Raw genomic sequence first — 21,795 nt, 5'->3', positions numbered from 1 at the left:
GCCTTTTTCTATTTCAATTCAGTACTCAGACTGGGTACAACTTAAGCTTTCTACTTCAAGATATGCCATCAAAACTATCACGAATTTATTTTTCTGTCATACTTTCACACGTAGAAACATTGTTCTCAGCTGTCGATCTTGGCAAAGGTTTTTTTGTTGTTTGGGTCTTTTTGTTGTTTTCGTTTTCATCTATATAATTGATTTTTTGTGTGTATTTCATACAGAACATCTCAAACAGTCTTAATGATCTTCATACCCCCATCCCCACTGGCACCCTCCCATAGCACCCCATCCACTGGAGCCCATTATACTCTGTCATCCCTGTTACTGGGTTGTCACTGTCTCCAGCCATTCTCCAGTGCAAATCCATTCGCTGAATCTAGTCAGCCTGTCTAGAGTCCCTTGTTTTAGGAAGATCAGCTCTTCCTCATCTAGCAGCAATCAGTTGCCAACATTCCTTCAGCTCAGGGACCATGGCGGAAAAGAGGTGGAAAGACTGTTTTTCCTTTTCTTAACTTAGAGATTTCGCTTTCTCGTTCCCTTTATAGGAAGCATTTTAGAGCTTCTGTTTGGCAGGTCTTAATTGTCAGTATCACTACTCGGAAGCCCCGGGGGAATGCACCACCCTGAATCTGATGATGGCGACTAACTGACGGATGGGTGGGTTGCCTATACAGCAGGAATGCGCTAGGCAGAGGATGCTCATGTTGAAGAAATAATGTGAACGTTTGTCAGGCTACTCAGAGTGGGAAAATTGAAACATGCCAAATTCTTATTTCCAGAAAATTCATTTAGCAATTTTGGGCTGTAGTTGAACATGGGCAACTGAAATCACTTAGAGGGGAAGCATGGATAACAGGGGCCTGCTGAACACGGTTCTGAGATTGGTGTAACACGTACTTGGAAAGTTCTGTTTTCATCAGCTGAAGGGTCACCTAATGCATAACTTCTAATGTTCTTAATGGTTCCTTGGTTTGAGATTTGTGACATGTTAGAAATGCTGAAAAATCTTGCTATATTGGATCATTGTGGGGAAAATGAACACAATTAAAAAATGTGATTAGATGAATTAAAAAATACCAATATGCTGAAAGGTACTCTATAGAAGTCTTCATTTTGTATTCTCAATACCTAGTCTATGGCAGACATTTAAAACTTGTTGACTAAATTAAAAATAACTTTTAAGTTCTCACCCCAAAACCAAACATTGTATCAAGAGTGGCTTTGTTAAGTGGAATTCATCTTGTTTCAAAAGTTGTCTATTTAAGATTTATATCTAATGTTACTAGCATATACCATTTACCTAATAGTTTGTGGTTAATAGTTTAGGTCATATGTGACTAATTTAATACCCCTAACTGGAATTTATTATTAATTGTGAAATGATAGAAAAGGTTTATGTTTTTTTAGCAGGTAAGAACTATATTCTCCTAAATAATAGGGCAATCTTTAATGATGTCAAAATTACTTATCTTGATTTTGCTATAAAGAGGAGGAACAGTTGAAGAAATTAGCATAATGACTCATACCTATGACATTCTTATATATCCACATAGACAATAAACCATTTAAACGGTTTCAGGTATTTGGGTGCTTAGAAATGTTTAGGTTTCATTTAATAATGTTTTCCACTGAAAAAATACTTCAAAAGTAGTATCTATCAAGGGAAATTTCATCAGCATCATCTAGGAAGGTTTATGTGTCAAATAAGAACCAGTAAATATTAGAGTTTAAAATAGTGATGACTATAATATTAATACTAAGTTAAATACATTTGAAACATTTAAAAATGATCATAACCTTAAAGCTACAAAGAACTGAGAAATATTAATGGCATAAGAACTGTCCTGTGTGGTTCTGAATTATGTATAGCAGAGAGAGAAAGAGATGAATTGCATAATAAATCAAAGTTCACATACTATATTGTTTATTATTTTAAAAAACTATACAAACTTTCTGTTTATGCAGCATGCCAGCTGTTTGAAAAAAAGATGAATAGTTCCAAATTCAAATTCATTCCTAGAATGAATATTTAGTACCCAGTAGTGTCATACTGGATATAGGAAAATAATTACCATGTGTTCTACCGGGAAGAATTCTAGAAAAGCATTGACTTTTACAGTCCGTGCTTTTTTTTCTCTGGCCCATTTCTATTCTTTGTCTCTTTGATTTCTAAAAGTCATGTGTTTTAACCTTCCTTTGAGAACCTGTACCAACAGTGTCACTTAGTAGTGTACATAAGATCACACAAAGCAATAATTAACAGGAGATCTTTCTTCTTGATAAATCTATTACGCTAAAGCGCAGTTATTGCAAGAGCATTAAGCATTCATCATTACTTGATGACTAGACAAAAATTACTTATGGGTCCACTGGTAGCTAGAAAGAAATTTGATGGATTTTCCTGCTGTTTTAAGATTCTAAGACTATGAACACATTGGGTTGTAAATGCTTTGTATGTTCTTTGGAGGCAGAGCTTACTACCAAAAAAATACTATGTGATGTTCTTTTAAAGAGTTTATAATGAAGATTTAGTGAAGAGTTCTACACCAGCCCTGGAGCGACCAGTGGTGTGGAATTCCTCTTCATTTGCTATTTAGGCTCAGATGCTGTATGTCACCCCTCGTTTCCAACATGGGCAGAGGTGTGTGTCTGTCACCCCTCGTTTCCAATGTGGGCAGAGGTGGCTCCTGCTTCCCTCACAGGTCCACTCACTGTCCTGCCTAGTGGCTCCCTTCACCTTGTCTTGGCTTTATTGATTTTTATTCAGGATCATTACAGGTAAATCAGAGGCTAGATGCAAATTCTTGAAATGAGACAGGAAATGATGAGAGAGAGAGTTGAAGCAAGGAAGGAAATTCAAGACGGAATGGGCACTGAGTTGTGGAAGGGTGGGGAGCAGGTCACGAGGTGGCATTGGAAGGTGTGTCTCAGGGTTTCCATGGAGAGGAGATGCATGGAGAGCTTCGGAGCATTGGTGCGATCATTAACTCATCTTCCAGACTCTGCTCTCCATGTGATTCATGTAGACTAGTGGGAAAGGAAAACTGAACATTTGGAGGGAGAAGACGTGGTGTTTTAGTGCTGTAGTTCTAACAATTTTGATTTTCCTCTCTCTCTCTCTTTGGTAGCTATGTAAAGAGTTCTAATACCTAGAAATGAACAAGAGAGCTGTAATTGAGTTGATGCAGTTCAAAAACCCTTATGGTAAGGGCACAAAGACATGCATGTTATCAAGTTGCGGCTAAGAAGTTTCTGACAACATCCCTATTGTATTTCTGGAATTTGAAGGATTTTCATCCAATGAGATACTTAATATCTAGAGTTTTTAAATGTATATTTTTATTGAATTTTTGCACATTTCATACAAAATATCTTAGCTATCTTCATCCATACCCCCCCACTGGATTTCATGCATTCTGTCATTTATGTTAAGGTCTATCAAGTTGTTAGTGTACCCAGATGCTCCTTAGTACAAGTTCATCCACTAAGGTCTAGTCAGCCTATCTGTAGTCCCTCCCTTTAAGAAGATCAGCTCTTCCTCACCCAGCGGTAATCAGCCGTCAATAGTTCTTTGACTAAGGTTGGGCCTGCAGTCCATTCCCTAGTTCTGTGCTGCATTGTTGTCTGGGCTTGCACAGGTCTTGTGCATGCTGACACCATTGCTGTAGGTTCATATGAGCTGGTTCCCAGGAGCCTGTAGGACTCTGTTTCCTTATGGTCCTGTACCTCCTCCTTTGGTTCTTACAGTCTTTCCGCCCCCTCTTCTGCAGTGGTCCCTGAGCCCTGGGTGGGTGGTTTAATAAAGGAGTTCTGTCCAAGGACCCACACTCTGCAGACTCATTGTCTCCACACTTTGACCATTTCTGGCCCTTTGTGTTCATGACCCTCTGTTGCATGAGGAGGTTTCACTGATGAGAGCTGAGAGATGAATTAGCGTTCTCTCGACCCATTGTCCTGTATCTTCTCTGAGCCTTAGGTCTAGAGGCTCCATTGGAGATGTGTCACTTAGGTTGGGCATCTCACAGACACATATGCTTTGTGTGTGACCAGTTGTGGAACTCTGTAGTCACTGTCTGTGGCAAAAGAAGATCTAGATTTTTAAGGTCTGTAGACTTACTGTTCTGTTCCTTCTTGAGAGTGTCGTTAAAATATTGCTTGTACAAGAGTCTCTATTATTTGACGTTATACTGACCAAATAAAAACTGAAATTTGACTGCTCTGTCAGTTTTCCTTTGTATGAAGTATATTTACTCATTTCAAAAGGAAACAAAGGTGCTTAAATGCTATTTATTCTTCGTATTTGAAATGGTTAGAAGAGGAAGAACTCACATTTTCCCTTAACAAAGTGTAGCAAGCAATTAACTTTTTGGCATAGTGATAAATCTGTTTCTCTAAGAAGGTGTTTTGTGTTTTAATAAGTGGCAATACATGCTAGTATATTCATTTTTATTGAATAGTTAAATGAAAAAGTGGATTTAATTTATTAGGTATTGCCTTGGGCTTATTGAGATTTTACATACATCCCAATGGTATGGCATCACTCCACAGAGTATTTCTTTAAATGATTAGTAACAAACCACCTGATGGTGTCCCTACACTCAGTCACCTAAAATAAAATTATAAATTCCTGGTGGTGGTGAATTAGTAATGATGGAACAGGGTCGTCAAATAGCAACAACAAAATCAGTGGTTAGTTAACAAGAACAAAAAAATTCTCACCATCATTTGCTTATTCATTTATTCGTGATTTGTTTGCTCAACTTTATCACATGCTTAATCCATTTTTAGAGGAAGTATATAGAAACTATTTAAAATAGTTTATTTATTTAATTTAATTTAATGTAATTTAATTTTATGTGTATGAGTGTATTGCCTGCATGTGTGTAAGTGCACATGTGTTGTGCAGTGTCCACAGAGATGAGAAGAGAGTGTCAAATCCTCTGGAACTGGAGTTACGGACGGTTGTTAGCTGCCATGTAGGTGCTGGGAACCCAACCCAGGTCCTGTGCAAGAGCAGTCAGTGCTCTGAACTGCTGAGCTGTCTCTCCAGTTCCTCATCTAGAAATGTTTAAGCATTGTTATGATTTCTGGGCTACTGATGAAGACGCTGACTGCCTGATTATGGCAATGATATGCTTTAATTAGATACATTTAAAACTTTTTATTGTGGTGATATATATATCATATATATTATAGATATCTTATATATACTATATATCATATATATTATATATCTATAGCATGAAAATTGCCATTTTCTCCATTTGTGTGCTGTTAAGCCATGTTCTCCACTCCCAATTCCGTATGATCATCACCATGATTTATTTCCATAAAATTCTGTGACTCCCAATAGAAACTACACACCCACTAAATAATGTGTCCTCAGCCCTCTTTCCCATCCCTTTCCCACTTGTTACTACACATCTGCTTTCTGTCTATGCAATTACCTGTTCTAGATGCTCCATCAGCAAACCCTTCTGTCGGCCTTATTCATCTATCACGGGTTGTTCTTGCTGTTGGCTAGTATTCTGTCCATCTGTTTATCTGTTGATAGACACTTGAGTTGTTCATACTTTTTGGATACTGTAATAAAGCCACATTGGGCATTGGCATGCAGTATCTTTTTAAGACCTCATTTTCAATTTTTGTGTATATACTTAGTGGAATAACTGGGCCATATGACAATTCCGGGGTTCTAATTTCTCCACATCCTTACCAACTCTATTTTATACATTTTCATGTAGCCATGCTAGTGGGTATAAAGTGAAAACTCATTGTGTTTGTGATTTTGATTTGCATTTTCATGAATGAGGTTTTGAACCCATTTTATGAGTTTATGGGCTATTTATATGTCTTTAAAAATTTTAGAACTCTCATTTCAAGTCCTTTGTCTGCTTTTTGAATTGGTGTATTAGTTACTTTTCCGTTGTTATGATAATATACACCATGACCAAAAGCGGGTTCTGATAGAGTTTATTTGGGCTTATGGATCCAGAGGGAGAGTCCGTCAGCACAGGGTCAGGGGGCATGACAGCAGGCAGCTGCAGCTTGAAGCTGACAAATCACATCTTTTACTGAAAAGCAGAGAAAGCAGACATGGAGAAGGCATGAGTGCGTGAAGTCCACGCTGGTGACATGCTCCTCTAGCAAGGCCACACCAACCCACCTTCCCACACAGAGCCACCAGCTTGGGCCCAAGTGTTCAAATAGCTGGCTGTGTGGAGGACATTTCTTACTGAAACCACCCAATTTGGGTTCTCTTTTCGGTGTGTGAGATTTTTACGTATTCTGTCGTCTACCCTCTTCACATACAGGATCTGCAGATGTTTTCTGTTCTTTGGCTTCTCCTTTCATTTTCATGATATTCCCTTAATGCAAGTTTTCCTTCAATTTTGAAGTCCAGTTTACCTATTCTTCCTCTTATTACTTAGGAGAATCCATCTCCAAATCCGGGATCGTAAAGATTGTCCCTGTGCCTTCTTGTGGTTAAAGCTTATATTTAGATCTGTGGTCCAGTTTTGGTTTGTTTTCATAAACGGTGTGCTGTAACTGTCCAGTTTTATTCTGTTACATGTGGAACCCAGTTGTCCCAGCACTTGAAGAGGCCGTTCTCTCGTCATTGAATGGACTTGCACCTTATTGCAAATCATCTGGCCATAGATGCGTGAATTTATTTTGCGTTTTCAGTTCTGTTCTTTTATACCCTGTCCTTCTAGATGCAAGTACTGCCACATTTGGGTCAGTGTTGCTTTGCTATAAGTTAAAACGTTCGTATGAAGCCTTCAACTTTGTTCTTCTTTTTCAAAACTGTTTTGATTATCTTGGGCCCTTTGAAATTCCAGATGAATTTCAGGATTATCTATTTCATTTCTCCTAGAGAGCTTGTTGGGATTTTGACAGGGATTTATTTGAGTCTGTGGCTATCTTCGGTAATAGGGACATCCTCATAGAATTGAAACTTCTGATCCAAGAACATAGGGTCTCTTCTACTGATTTTTCATAAGTTAAATATTTTTAATAATTTAAATAATAATTTAATTTATTTCTGCTCCACTTTGTACCTCTCAGTGTACAATTTTTTATCTTCTTGACTAAATTCGTGCCCTAAGTATTTTTGCCATTAGATGTTACTTTAATAGAATTGCTTTAATGATTTCCGTTTTACCTTATTATCGGTCTGTATAACGTTTTGACTGTTGATCTATAACTTACATTTCTGGCTTCACTTATTACATTTGCTGTCTTTCTTGTGAATGTCTTGTGACTTTATAGTTGTAGAATCACGTCACCTGTAAACAAAGATAGTTTTACATTGTGCTCCTTCCGATTTGATGTCTTTTTGTTTCTTGTAAAACTGCTCTGTCAGAAAATCCCAACACGGTGTTAAAGAGCAGCAGGGACAGCCTTCTTCCGTCTGTCACCAATAAGAACGATGCTGGTAAAAATGTCCTTTATTATTACTTGTTTTCTGAGTCTTTTTATCGTGAAAGCGACGTTGACTTTTCTTAGATGTGTTTTATATCAATTAATATGTTTGTGTGTGTTTTCTTTGTTCTAATGTGATATGTCATGGTATCGAACCACCTTTGCATTCCTGGGATGCATCCCCCGTGGCCAGAGGGCACAACCCTTTTAGCACGAATGCAGTTTGCCAGCATTGTTGCCGAGGGTTAGCTGTGTTGTGTGTCTTTTACCCATTGACGGGCGGCTATCCAAGGTTTCCTTCGGGGCCTCCTCTGACAAGGCATTTTTGTCAGGGAAATGACAGAGTATCTCAGTCTTAATTGAATGTGTGCATTGGAAGATTTTTTTAACTGAATTTTTTTCATGACTGGGCTTTAGATTTAAGTAAAGCAATAATTTCATTCATTGTTAGAGATATTATGGAGATTCCCCTAGGTATTGGGTGATAGACTAAATGTTTTACCATGTTGTATTTTTAAAGGTAATAGCTGCTGTAATAACTATTATCCTGCCCATTTTACAGTGGTAATGGTCAATGGTAAATGGTAAAAGGGTTGTCCTCTGTCTCCTTGACTTCAAAACCTACCTCCTAGCTCTGCGGTATTGTGTTTGGCCTGACACGTAAGTCCATGTACAGCACTGAGGTGGTGCTGCCTACAATTAGGGAATACTGTTAATATAGGGTGGGGCCATTTTGACATTTTCATTTTCCCAAGTTTGAAATTTCCAAACAGTGAAAACCCTTATGACTCACATCCATGGACTAGAGAAATCCATGGCGCTGCATTCTCATGCCGTAGGCAAGTGGAGAGCCATGCAGGTGACTGTTAAAAGGAATTCAAGAACGGCAGCAGCAACATCCTTGTAAATCTCAAGGCCGTGAATCCTCATCATTTCTAAGCATCTTAAGCATTTTAGAGGATGGCAAGATTTCTCAGTGAAACAATGTGATTTCTCTATGTAAATATTGTGGCAAAACAGGTGTGTTGGCTAGTGATAAGATCCTCCACCAGACAACAAATAAAGAATTGCACACGAATCCCAGGATGATGTTTGCCCTGGGGTATATTTGAATGTGATTTTGAAAATGACATTCTAATTTTTCCTTAGCATTGGAAATAATTGCCTGTTCCCATTTTGAATCGTAGGGTTGACACTCTTTTAAATGCAATATATTTTATTTTTGATGTTCTAAATTGTAATTGTAAAATATATCTTGAGTTTACCTCCCTTCCTGTACCCAACCCTATTACCTGGCTAATGTGTTTAAAAATTATTTTTGGTCATGTCTGTCCTAAGAAATCTTGATCATGCAGGAGGTTGAGCTAGAGAATCAAGAGTTTATTGTCATCCTGAACTACGTAAAGAGACCTTGACTCAGAGGAACCGAGAAAGAAATGTGTGAAATATCGCATTACCCTGTAAATAGTTACAATTTCGTGTCAATTATATGTGATATAATATAGTATAACATATACATCTGTATTGTATAATATGTAACATACATCTTTACAGGCTTCCTTGGCCTGGCTAACCACTCCTAAATTCCTCCATATCAGCACATACTCAGCATTTTGTGCATTATGGCCTTGATTATGATTTCCTATTTACTAGTCATTTGCTGAGTGGACTATAGGTCTATGTATTCTGTATGGGAGGTAAATGAGCTTTGATTAACAACGTAGCATGCTCTTTTTGAGTCTCCACAACTTGGTGGCCACCAGTTAATGTATTTTTCAAATGTAAGGAAATGAATGTCCCACCCTCACAAATGCCGGTTATAAATTGGGAAAATGACTGTTCTATAACAAATATTGCTGAGAGGCTGGTAAAGACGGTGTATCTCTGACCGTTTAAAGAAGAAAACGATGCCTATGTGTCTTTTCCATACAAATAACCGTTTCTTAATGAACGGGACATGCGGGCAGTTGGACTGCAATTCTGCACCGTTGCTTTTCTGGACTTTCTCACTGGTCTGGCAAATGAGAGGTATGTTTGCTTCCTCTCTCACTGATTCTAAAATAATGCGAGTGCTTACAGAGAAGCTCCTTCCCAGAAGGAGGCGGGTGTGGATATTTGCAAGTTCTAGAGTAAGATAGATATTATGTGGCAGTCTTTATAACGATGTCTTTCTTCCTGTAACAGTAAAATTATGATTACGTGAAGTCGTCAAAATTCATCAACCTGCCTGGAACCCTTTCTTAGCGTGCTGTTTCTGCAGCTTTGCCCCACTGCACAGGGCACGGGTGGCTTGGGGTGGCTGTTAGAGGTTCACCTGCTCTTAGGTAAAAGGTGGTTCTTCCCCTTCCATTGTCTCCGTTTCTACCCCAGTCTTGCGTAGGCCTTGGATGGCATTTTTGTTCTTAAAACCCAGTCAAACAAACAGGTAAATGTGCAGTCACAGAACCAAGCAGTAAACACGTTGAGTCAGCTATGATGTTAGACTGTGTGTTGGAGGTTCTATTTGGGACCTGAGTTTATGTTGGTTGATGGAAACCCATTAATCAATTAAGGAAATTTCTTGATGGAATGTTCTTTTCATGAATGGCATCAAAGGAAGAAGAGAAGCGATGTTATACAGGAGGCAAAAAAAAGAAGAAATTTTAAAGTTCATTGGGCCGTTTCCATCTGACAGTGATATTTAAAAGGTTAAAATGGTTCATCAGAACCGAAGCCTGGACTGGAACAGGCTGAGAGTCCCATTAGCCTCTGGGACTGGGTGAGCACAGGAAAGCGTTGTTTATAAGCAAGCATGATGTTCTAATGCTATTTTAAAGATATTTTACAGAGGATTTTCATTTTCTTCATTTCCACAGCAGTTAATACTTACAGCTAAGAAGAGGGCCTCAATGTACTTTTTATATTATCGATAAAGGAAATGGCCTTCCAGATTTTAACTTTTTCATAAATGGGTAGGTAAGAGGTTTTATGAAATCTGATGGAGACATGTAAAGATGGAGATTTAAGCACAGAGCTGTAGAGCAAAGGCTAGGAAAGCTTCATGTCCTACTCAGCAGGTCTGTGATGCAGTCAGGGAGTCTTGTTGTATCAGTGCCATCTTTTACCACCACTTCTGTGGTCTCAAGAGTCACTCGAGCACTCCCTATCAAAGTGTCCTTGATGTTACTGCTTCCGTCTTTGAACGGACCTCCTATGGGGTTTGTTCTTATGAGGACGCGTGGCTTTCAGCTGGACAGCTGGAGAATCAGTGAGGCGGAGCTGAATGTCTATCCTTGGAGACAAGTCATTGGTATGAATAAGCACATAGGGGCTGAACGGTAGTTGTTAGATATTTGTACAAATATAAAAGGTGGCAGGTAGAAGAAAGTGGTATTGATAGTTATCACATAAATATTGAAATCATCCAAATGACTGGCAACTAAAAGAAGAAAGTGGTGTCAGATAATCAGATCAAGTAGGTCCGAACGTGAAGACTAGCATAGTACATACAGGGAGTGTCTGAATCTTGCTTAGTGAGGGAAAAGTCCCTCAGTGTTATAATTTACTGACTTTTTGACTCAAGGAGAATTTACCATGATTTCATGTTCCTGCACCGTGACTTGATGAAATTGTTAATGTAATTTCATTTATCTTTTAAAGAATGAGGAGGTTTTGCCCAGTAATGCTTTCATGTTGCCTAATTGGTAACTTGTTAACATTTTTATTTAATATGAGTGAAGAAAAATTAAAATTAAATGGCTGCTATAAAATGTGATTATCAATTCAAGTGACAAAAATGGAGTGTCACTCCTCTGGGCTTGCATGTCTCTCTCGGTCTGCCGCCCCACCACTGTTACCCTCTCTTACTTTCTGTCAGTCAGTTTTTACTACATGTAACTGGTAAGCAAATAACCCATTAGCAATAAGCCTTTGCTCTTTGAAAGCACTGCTTGACATGTGCAGTTACTCTGTGCTACAGCGCATAACACTCATCCCCTCTATGGCTCCTCAGTGACCATCACGTGTGGACGTATGATTTTTCTCCTAATATCATGGTACATTTTGTGTGTGTGGAGGCAGAGGGTGGCATCGGGTGTCTGATCACTTCCTACCGTATCTTTTGGGACTCTGTGCTCAACAGTTGGCTGGACTGGTTGCTCTGTGGATCTCCTGTCTGTCTGCCCCCCCCCACCCAGTGCTTGGGTCACAGATGCAAGGGGCTACTCCTGGCTTTCTTATGGTTGTCCTGGGGGCGCAGACTCTTGTCTTTATGTTTGCATGATAGCACTTTACCCACTGAGCCGTCTCCCCACCCTAACGTGGTATATTTTTAATGAAGGATCTTCATTTTGGAACTGCTCCTCTTTCTTCAAGGTGTAGGGTTCTACGCAGAGCACTCAAGAGGTCATCAGTGCACGAGTGATGAGTGAAAGATTAATAAATCACACTGACGTGTCAGAATATGACAATTACCTGTGTGAGGTTTAGATTTCAAATTTAAGCACTGTAGTTTAATTTTTAAAATATGTTTTTTCCTAGAACTCTTTTCTGCGAGTGATTTGGAATGTTCAGCTCTTTCTTTGAGGGTATCTCTATTGCCTTTGTTCCCATGATGCCTCTTCCATTGTTACATCCAGTGAAGTAACATTCACAGCACAGTATATTTTAGAGTTGACTTAAATAAACTGTATTACTTGCATCCCTAATAAAGGAGCTTCAAGAGAGTGTCAAATCAAACTCAGCATAGATACACAGTTGTATTGCCAGATAAAAGTTACATTATTATGTTCATCATTGTGAATTTTTCTTGCCTTTAAATTTGACTTTAGTAATCATTCTGAACGTTTTTCTTCACTCTAGGTCCTAATTACCTTTTTCGGGGTCAGCTGGTGATTGTGTACGTTGAGGAGCTGGTCATGTCTGTGGGCCATTTGTCACATATTTTCCCACTGTTTTACACTAGCGTGTAAGTGTGCTCAGATCTTCCCGTCATTAAAACGAGCTCTCTGTCTCCCCTTCTGGCTAGCTCACCCTCCCTTTCTTTCACAGCCCAGTTTCTCAGAATAACTGTGTGGGCTGAGGCTTCCACTTCCCCATAGGAATCTGTCTATTTATTTCTACCGCCTCCCGTCATCTGCCTTCAAGGAAATTCCTCTGACTGCGTTCAGAGGTTAATATCTCCCTTCCTGGTCCGACTTAGTGACCTACTCCCTTCTTCCCTCCTTTGACTTCGATAACACCTTCCTTTCGGCATCCTTGTTGCGAAGCTGTGTTAACACCTCCTGCTACTCCTTTGAGTTCTTGTACTTGAAAAGTGTCTTCTTGGGTCTTTTCTGTTTGGCCCCGTGCTCCCTCTGTCCTGGCTTATCTAAGCCCAGGACTCATATTGAAGACTATGCAGTCCTCCGACGTGCTTCTTCTCAGTTCAAGCTCATGTGATTTGTCTCCCCTTCCCTGGGAGTACTATAATTGCACTCCTGAATAATCCAGAAGGATTTTCCCTAGCATGACTCTCCATTATTTGTGGTCCTTTGAAGATGCTCGTTGTCTAGATAGAAAGGTCAGCTTCCTTGCGTGAGCTTTACAGGAATCCCATGTTCTGATCCTTTCAGTTCTCTGTTTCCTAGCTCCCCTTCCCTTGCCCAGGCTGCTATTCTTTCTTATGGATTCTCATCCAATTTCTTATGCTAGTCTCTCTGAAAACTCTCATTTGTATGACTTGTCTTAAGGATCCTTAGCTGATGAAGCCTTTGAGCTGGTTTGAGATAGAAGTGTCCACTGCTTTGCTCTGCAGCACCACAGCTCCCTGGGCTGTTGCTTATCATCTTGAAGTTTAAGCCACAGGAACAAAGCCAGATGGGCACCGGTGGGTCCAATGTGACCAGTGCCTCACTAAGGAGAGGCAGGATGCCACACATCATATGCGGACTCTGATTCAGACTAACGGCGACATGACTGCTGATGGGAGGACTTAAGGTAGAATAGGCTTCTTTAGGGAAGCAGAGAAATAGTAGCACGGAGCACCGAGTGTGCAATCGGTGTGGAATCTAAAAGACGGTGAGATCTAGTTCAAAGCTTTTAAAACATGCTGAAGGTCCAGAGCTATGCTGAAGGCGAAGGGAAGCCATGCAACTTTCCGAGGAGGAGAGAGACTTGAGATTTTACCACAGAAAGAGTTATCACACAGTTCTTAAAGGAGGTGGTAACAGAAATGGGAAGCAATAGGCAGCTGATTAAGGAGAATTTCTAAGTAACTGGCTATCCAAGGAAGGTGGGAGAAGAAATGTGGTATAGAGATGTTCCCACTTAGCATGAACAGGCATCACAGCACCAGGGGAGCCTCCATGGATGGATAAAGGTCTCAGGTTTGCTTTGGTGGAAACTGTGAGACACCTAGAGAGGAAAGTTCCACCCGTCTGCCTCCGTCTACTGGACAGTGACATCTTGTAGCATGTTCCCATTATCCTTCTGTGCCGTGTGACTGTCACACAGTCGGTTTCCAAGTAAATGAAGTGAGATTACTCTTTACTGGGGGCTCTGTCCACTCTGCTATCCAAGGCTCTAGGTAGAGGTTTGAGCCAGTTAAGATGATCTTGTAAGCCTTTGCAGGATTCTTGTGAATACTTCTAGGAGAACAGAAAGTCTGTTCTAAAGCATCCGAGATAAATATGAGAACCATTTTCGTCCTTGGTATAAACACATCTTTTCAGATGCCATGTTGGTGATGCAGCCTGTTTTTATTCTCCGTGAGAGTCCGATTGTTTGTAAATTCAATGCAGGTCTGTCTTGGATAGTGTGCTGGACGGTGTTAGTGTCAACATGACACACCTGGGTGGAGGCATCCTCAATTGGGGAATTGCCTCCATTGGACTGGCCTGTGGCCATGTCTGAGGGGCATCTTCTTGATCAGTGATGTGGGAGGGCCCGGCCCACTGTGGGTGGTGCCACCCCTGGGCAGGTGGGCCTGTGTTGCATAAGAGAGCAGGCTGAGCAGGGGCCAGGGGAGGAATTGCCTCCATTGGACTGGCCTGTGGCCATGTCTGTGGGGCATCTTCTTGATTATTGAGTGATAGGGGAGGGCCTAACCCACTGTGGGTGTTGCCACCCCTGGGCAGGTGGGCCTATGCAGTATAAGAAAGCAGATTGAGCAGGGGCCAGAGGAGCAAGCCAGCAAGCATCATTCCTCCATGGCCTGTGCTTCAGTTCTTGCCTCCAGGTTCCTGCCCTGATGAACTGTGACCTGGGAGATGTAAGACAAAATAAACCCTTTCCTCACCAGGTTGGTAGTGGTCAGAGTATTTTGTCACAGCAATGAAGAACAAACTAGAACAGATAGGTAGTGATTTGTGTGGTGTGTATTAATGGAAGATGACTATGGTTTTAAAGTCTAAGTAGTTCAAGCTTCTGCAAAGTATACTTACCAAATAATGAGGAAATGAGTCATGCTTTCCAAAGTGGATCCTGTTGGCTATAATTTTCTTCATATATTTATGTTAAGTTGAGCATTAATCTGGCATTATCGCTAAGATATTATATATGAAAAGTGGTAAGGATTCTTGTGAAAAATAATTTGCTTAAAGCATAGTTAATATATTTTGAATAGACCGTTTCCTGGAAAATCACAATAGCACACGTCTGTCTTTACTATCCCCCTCTTTCTCCCTCTCTTCTAAGGCTTTTTTTTTTTTTTTAAACCTGCCCATGGAAATCTCTGGAAGGTGGCCGCTTGGGAACAGCAGATGTTCTTTTCAGTTCCTCTGGCGTCGAGGCATACCATGAGTCAAGGTTAAGACTTTGGGAGCTAAATAATAGAGCTGAACTGGGGTTTTCTTTTATCTCCCAGCAGGCAATCCCCAAGGTCATGGGCTCCATCTTCAAAAATTCTAGAGATCTGAAGTGATTAAGAATTGAACTTCCTTATGTTTATCATACACCACTAGGGAAGAAATCAAGTGAATCTGAGTTCTGATGAGAAATGCTTGGGTCTCAGGCAAGGTAGTTACAATCAGAATATAATTCAAGATGCTGGGATAGGAGATCACTGATTTCTGCAAAAAGACAAGTGGGAGCCCCCTCCCCGAAAGTCACTCTTGATCTTCATGTTTAACTTTCCTTTGCAGATTAAGCCTTTAAAAAGCATCCTTGATTGGTGTGAACCACATATACTTTTAAGTTGCATCTCACGGGCCGACTCTCCAGTGTAAGTGCACTCTGCTTGTCCCTGTGCTCTTGGGAATCTGTTTGGTTTAAAATATGGAAATAATTTTGGAAGATGCTGTCTTATACCATTGAAGGGTTATGATGACTTTATCATAGATATGCTCTGGTCTCCAACAGTGAGATAATGCAATTTAAGTAATTTTGTTTTTAAGTGAAACTTTTGCATAGATCCTGTCAATTACCATTCCTGGGCTGATAACCTTGAGCTATTTTGTCCTCTTACCTGGCTTTCATTCTAAGCTTTGGCTTGGATATCAGCCTAGGCTCCAGACACCTGGGCTCCTGGACTGTCAGGATGATAGTTGTTGATGCTCTAGGCTTCAACCTGAGCACATAGCTGGCTTCCCAGGTCTGCTCTTAATCCCATGCTTCCTTTCTCAGTATATGGCATCACCACCTCCTCAGCTCCACAGTCAGATGCCCGTGTAGGACTGAACCCTCAGGGTGGGCCTCCCCTCCCCTCCTTTTTAGGTGTTCAGTAGGCCCTGTTGAATTTTCATTTCAGGTTTCCGTAAGCTACTTCCCTCTCTCTCTGCTCCACAGCATCACACTGGCCCCCTCCTCTCAGCTAGGAGTGGTTTTTGTCCCCCAGGTGATATTTAGGATTCTCTGCAGTCATTTTTGATGATCAGAGCTAGAAATTGCCATTGGTACCTACTGGCTAGAAGCCAGGAGGATGGCAGACCTCAGACATGTAGAAAATGCCCACAACCAAGAATTAAGGGATAAAAAGTGTCAGCTGAGCCAAGGTCGAGAATTCTGCTCTAGTGTAAACCAGCATCCTGGAAAAGCGTCCCTGGACCACTACAGCTGCTATGGAACCTAACCTGCTTCCATTAGCCTTTGATGGAAACCCTGTTTCTCTGCCCTTCAGGTCTTCTATCTGTTTGAATAAAGGACATTTTCTGAGGAGGCCTGCAGTTTGCCTCCCTCCTTCCCCCACACCCACCCTGTTGCTCCAGGTTATGCCTGTCCTGAAGCTGACCTGGCTGTGCTGTTCTTAACTGATTTGTGGCTTTAGGCTTCCAGACACTTTCCCTGTGGCAGTATCATTGCCCCGGTTTATCTAGAAATCCCCCTCTCTCCTCACTCTTCAGCTTGTACCGAGCATCATCAGTGTTGAGGTCGATTCTGTAGTTCTTAGCTTCTTCGTTTAATACAAATCCCCATAGCTTTGCCCATCTAAAAATATTTGTTTGTTGCAAAAGTCTTTCCTTTTTAAAAATGAAAAGAATTAACTAATGCTTTTTAAACATTTCTAGTGTTTTTATTTAAGCATGATAACGAGGTATATAATGGATTTTGTTACTTCAAGTTGTTACCTTATTTAGTAGAGTCTAAGATACATTTTCCTTGTCTCCTTTGAAATGAGTGTCTTATCTTCCAAGTCATCTTCAACTTGGCACAACTTGCTACTAATTCAGTTTTATAAAGAGAAAGCTGAGTTACAGGTTAAGTAACCTGTCCACATTCCATATTTAACGGCTGTGATGGCATCACAGCTCAGATCCACACAGTCTGATGTCACAGACCACATTGGCTTCAATTTAGCCTTCCTTGCATCATAAAACATTGCTATGAAGATTATCGAGCTAATATGTGCCAAGCATTTTAGATCTCTGATGTGCAGTAAGCACTGAACAAATGTCAGTGATGATTATTAGAAGTATCTTTATTATTCTCTTATTGTGTTTAATGCTGTGTCTTCCACAGAAAGGAAGATTTCAGAAGGGCAAGACCTCTGTCTGTTCTGCTTTTCATTATGTCTGTCGCTCCCAGCACGGAGCTGGGTACTACTGCCTTTTTTTTTTTTTTGAATGAATAAATGAATGCTTGACTGAGGAGAATGGCTATTGAGGAGAATTAGAGTCCTATCATTTGAAGACACAAAGTTCATCTGGAGTGATTGGTTTGTGTCTCTTCTACAGTGCTTACCCAGCTCTGTATTGTAACATTTGTGTGTAACTGTCTTTTATTTCCTACCAGATTATAAACTCTCTACCCTTGTGGTTGATGCTGCATCCCTAGTACCCAGCACAGTTTTCTTGTAGAGGGACACTCAGTGCATGCTCAGACTGATGATTTTTGAATCACCCTGGGACTTTCCACTCTGTTCACACCCAGGGCAGTCTTGGAGGAAGATTATCTCTGGGTATTTTTTTTAACATCTTAATAAAACTTTTGACATTGAGATGGTTATCATTTCCAAATTATCTTCAAATGAATATTCCTGCAAGTCCTTATAGAGTTATGATAGAAACATTCATCATACTTGATTGAAAAATAGAGATAGGTATATAAGGATCGTTTTCCTCCTGTGTTTAAGTTAATCGCCAGTGGTTATTTTTTCAGAGAGGAATTCTGAGGGCTGTTTCCTTAATAGACTTTATTTGCAGGACTTAAATATTAAAGAATGAGAAACAGGTTTTCAAATATTGGAGGCTGTTTGTCTAAATTACCCACTGAGTTACAGAATAATGAATTTAGTGCCTTTCCAGTTGGAAGGCTGAAGACTAAATCTCTTTATGCCAAGGAGAATGTTAGGTTATGGGCCTGAACAACTTACCTGGCTTCTTTCTTTTGGCTCTGGCATTTGTGTCTTGGGCAGCTGACGGGGAAGGATGCTGTATGCTGCCCCATCAGTGCTAAGGGTTCACAGAGAGAGCATTTTTGGTAGAACGTGCTTGTTTTAAGGACAGAGGTGTTTAAATTTCACACTTTATTTTTCACAAATATGTTTGTATACTGTAGGTGAGAGGTTTACAAAATCATGCATTGTGTTCTAAGCACTTGGGGACATAGTGTGTGTTTTAGATTGGCTGCTCAGAAAGTTCCACCCGGTCTTTGGTGCTGTGGACTATACGCTAAATAAGGCCCACGGGAGGACATTGAGGGAAGGGGAGTTAATTATTGTTCTATAGCTACAGGATTTACATATTTCAGAATTCAGAAGGGAGAACTTCCTACTGAGTTCAGTGCCTTCCACAGTTGATACAGCCCAGAACCAGAAACACAAAATTCAGTGTACCACACGCTAACAGTCCCTACATTTATATGTTATGCATATTGTATCATATCATGTATAGTTTGTACATTATATTTTAGGTATTTTATGGTATTTACCCTGTTAAAAATCAGTAAGTTGTCATAATATATGGTCATTTTGTACATTTTAAAACATATTCCTGGGGCTGGAGAGATGACTCAGTGGTTAAGAGCACTGGCTGCTCTTGCAGAGGACCCAGGTTTGATTCCCAGCACCCACATGGCAACTAACAACCATCTCTAACTCCAGTTCTGGGGGATCAAGTACCCTCTTCTGACCCCCAAGGGCATTGCACTACACAGGTGCACTTACATACATGTAGTCAATACACTCATACACATAAAATAAAAATAATAAAATATTTTAAAGCATATCATTCCTTTGTAAAATTAATATTAATTGTTATAGATATAAATATTTGAAAGTGGATTACAAATCTATGAGATACCAGAAATCTAGAGTGTATAGATTCTGTTATGATACCAAGATAAGACAAAATACAAGACAAACACAACTTCTTTTTATCATCTGTACGTGTAACTGAGCTCATGAGCTTTCATCATTTTGGTTATCGTCAAATGGCCAGATCAAAAGATTTTCCTTTCGCAGAAGGATGAGGGATTTGCTTTCTTCTAGCTAACGGCTGGCCCGGCTTTGGCTCCCTTATAACCTGCATAGTCTTTTCCTCTGCAAGTCTACCTCAATTCACAAATTCCTGTAGTACGTCATAAAAACAAAACATTTTAAGTATTTTTTAATAACAAACATTTGAAATAGCTTAAAAATAAATTTCCTTAGGCAACTGGAAAAGAAATTGCTGCATTCACTCAATAAAATGCTGCTTAGTGATTAAACAGCGTGGAGTTGAGCTAAAGGTGCAGATGTGGCCCCAATTTCAAGACATTTATTTGCAAATTTCATAACAATATCGAGAATGATTTTACTAATATAAATAAAGTGAGATAGTTATACCTATTTTTTAGTGTATTTATCCTATTGGGTAATGTGTAAGAGAATCAATTCACAATGATTGTTTCTATGACTAGAAATCTTAGAGCTAAAAGACTTGGGCCTTTATGTTTCCCTATACTATCTGAATTTTAAAAAATAATAAATTTGGTCGGGCGTGGTGGTGCACGCCTTTAATCCCAGCACTCAGGAGGCAGAGGCAGGCGGATCTCTGTGAGTTCAAGGCCAGCCTGGTCTACATAGTGAGTTCCAGGACAGCTGGAGCTTACAGGAAGACCCTGTCTCATAAAGACCACAAAAAACTAATAATAATAATAAATTTGGACCAGGTGTGGTGGCGCATGCCTTTAATCCCAGCACTGGGGATGCACAGGCAGGTGGATCTCTGTGCAACAGGCCACCCTGGTCTCCATAGAGAGTTCCAGGGGCTACAGGGAGATCCTGTTTCAAAAGGATAAAAAAAAATTCGTAAAGTGGTTTAGGTTAATTTACAAGTGAAACACATTGAATTGAGTCTGCAGCTCTCTATGTAGTTGTTTCCCATATAGGATGCTGTTTTATTAACAAGTGAATAGAAAGAAGAAAACGTGAAAAAATGGGGACTGCGTGTCTTGAGTTTTCTTTGAACAGCCATTTTAACAGCCGCGTGCTCCACATGCCTTCAGAGACTCCCACGTTGATCTGTGGGCTGACTTCTTCTCTTGCATATGGGAAGCTGGAGCCCCATAGTTCATCTTGAGATGCTATTCTGGGGACCCTCACTGCACCCTTCACAATAACCCTGATATTTGTGGTGCTTCTCTGGAGGCTGCCCTTATGGAGTCCTTTTTTAGGCTGAAGGGGTCTTCTGTGTCAGGCCAAATTATAGCTTAGATAATTACTTGTGTTCACTTCTCTTTCCTCTCTTTAATACATAGCCATGATGCTATTTTTGTTGTGATAATAGTGGATGCTTAAGGGCCCCCTCCAAACTCTTTATTACCTTTCCACAGTAACTTGTTCAGAATATCAGTGAGGGTTTTATCTCTATTTGGCCAAATACTGAGCAAAATGAAATATAGAGGAAAGCAATTGGCTTAGCAAGACAATGGCAGAATTAAGATATATGGAGACATGCCCCAGAAGACCTCTCAAAGCCCATGCTTCTTCCTGCGTGAGATGTGGCCACCCGAATCCAACGTGCTGTCAGTCTGAGGGGCTCCTTTGCAAAGGATATTTATCAGTGGATCTCACCAAGCAGTGTGGCCATTTGGTGGAAGAGATGCTTGGCTGGAACATAGTTAAAAGCTATATTAAATATTATATTGTACTTTGTAATTGAATGCTTGTGAGACCTTATAAATTTCTTCAAGAGCAGCTAGCCTTTCATTATATAAATAAAGATAAAAGGAAGTACAGAATTCCAATCAGATGACAGGCTCACAATAAAGATTCTGGAGTTGGAGAGAGAGAGCTCAGTGGGGAAAGTGCTTAACATGCTAATGTGAGGACCTAAGTTTGGGTTTGCAGAGTTGACATAAATCGACATAAATCCTGGGATCCCAGCATCCCTAAGATCAGATGGGAGATAATGACAGGAGAATTTACAGAAACATACAGGCCACCTTGCCTGATATAGAAAGTCGCAAACAAGACCCTTCCAATAAGGTAGATGGTGAGGACTGACCTCTGCCACACCTCTGTGCTCACACACATGGAACCATGCATGAAACACACACACACACACACACACACACACACACACACACACACTGAGTAAATTCTTCTGAGTTTGTTTTTTGATAAGTGATATGAGTTATTCCTATACCACACTTAGGCTACCACGACAGTTACTGGGCTCTTGGATCATCTCCAGATGAACGACAGAAAAATCACTAGGTGTTTTAATCTGAAAGATTTGAAAATTCCAGTTATACCCCTGAATTGCTCTAATTTTCAGAAACACTATGTAAAGTGTGGATCATGAAGCAGGATTTGGCTCCGTAACACTGGATTAACATTATTCTTAGGAGGCTTCAATTAACGTTACAGAAAATCTACCAGATTCTTGATTCTGTAGTTACTGATGCTTAGGAGGATGGCAGATGGCCACACAAAGCAAATGTTATTTTTTCCAAATTTATGTAAACTAAACTCATAAATTTAAAAAAATA

General features: G+C 40.2%; 1 protein-coding gene across 1 annotated transcript in view; it reads left to right on the top strand.

The window, feature by feature from the left end:
* Positions 1–9,385: 9,385 nt before the first annotated feature.
* The window catches only part of Npas3 (neuronal PAS domain protein 3), a 655,449-nt gene continuing 643,039 nt past the window's right edge, over positions 9,386–21,795 (top strand). Inside the window, exons 1-3 of the mRNA XM_029566227.1 lie at positions 9,386–9,456; positions 10,554–10,717; positions 12,268–12,373. Of these exons, the coding sequence (XP_029422087.1) occupies positions 9,386–9,456; positions 10,554–10,717; positions 12,268–12,373 (341 nt within the window). The remainder of the gene's footprint in view (positions 9,457–10,553; positions 10,718–12,267; positions 12,374–21,795) is intronic.

Source organism: Nannospalax galili, unplaced genomic scaffold (assembly GCF_000622305.1).
Source record: "Nannospalax galili isolate Female #2095 unplaced genomic scaffold, S.galili_v1.0 scaffold1579, whole genome shotgun sequence".
NCBI classification, from domain to species: domain Eukaryota; kingdom Metazoa; phylum Chordata; class Mammalia; order Rodentia; family Spalacidae; genus Nannospalax; species Nannospalax galili.
The sequence above is the reverse complement of the archived record's forward strand: the minus strand, read 5'-3'. Positions and strand labels throughout refer to the sequence as shown.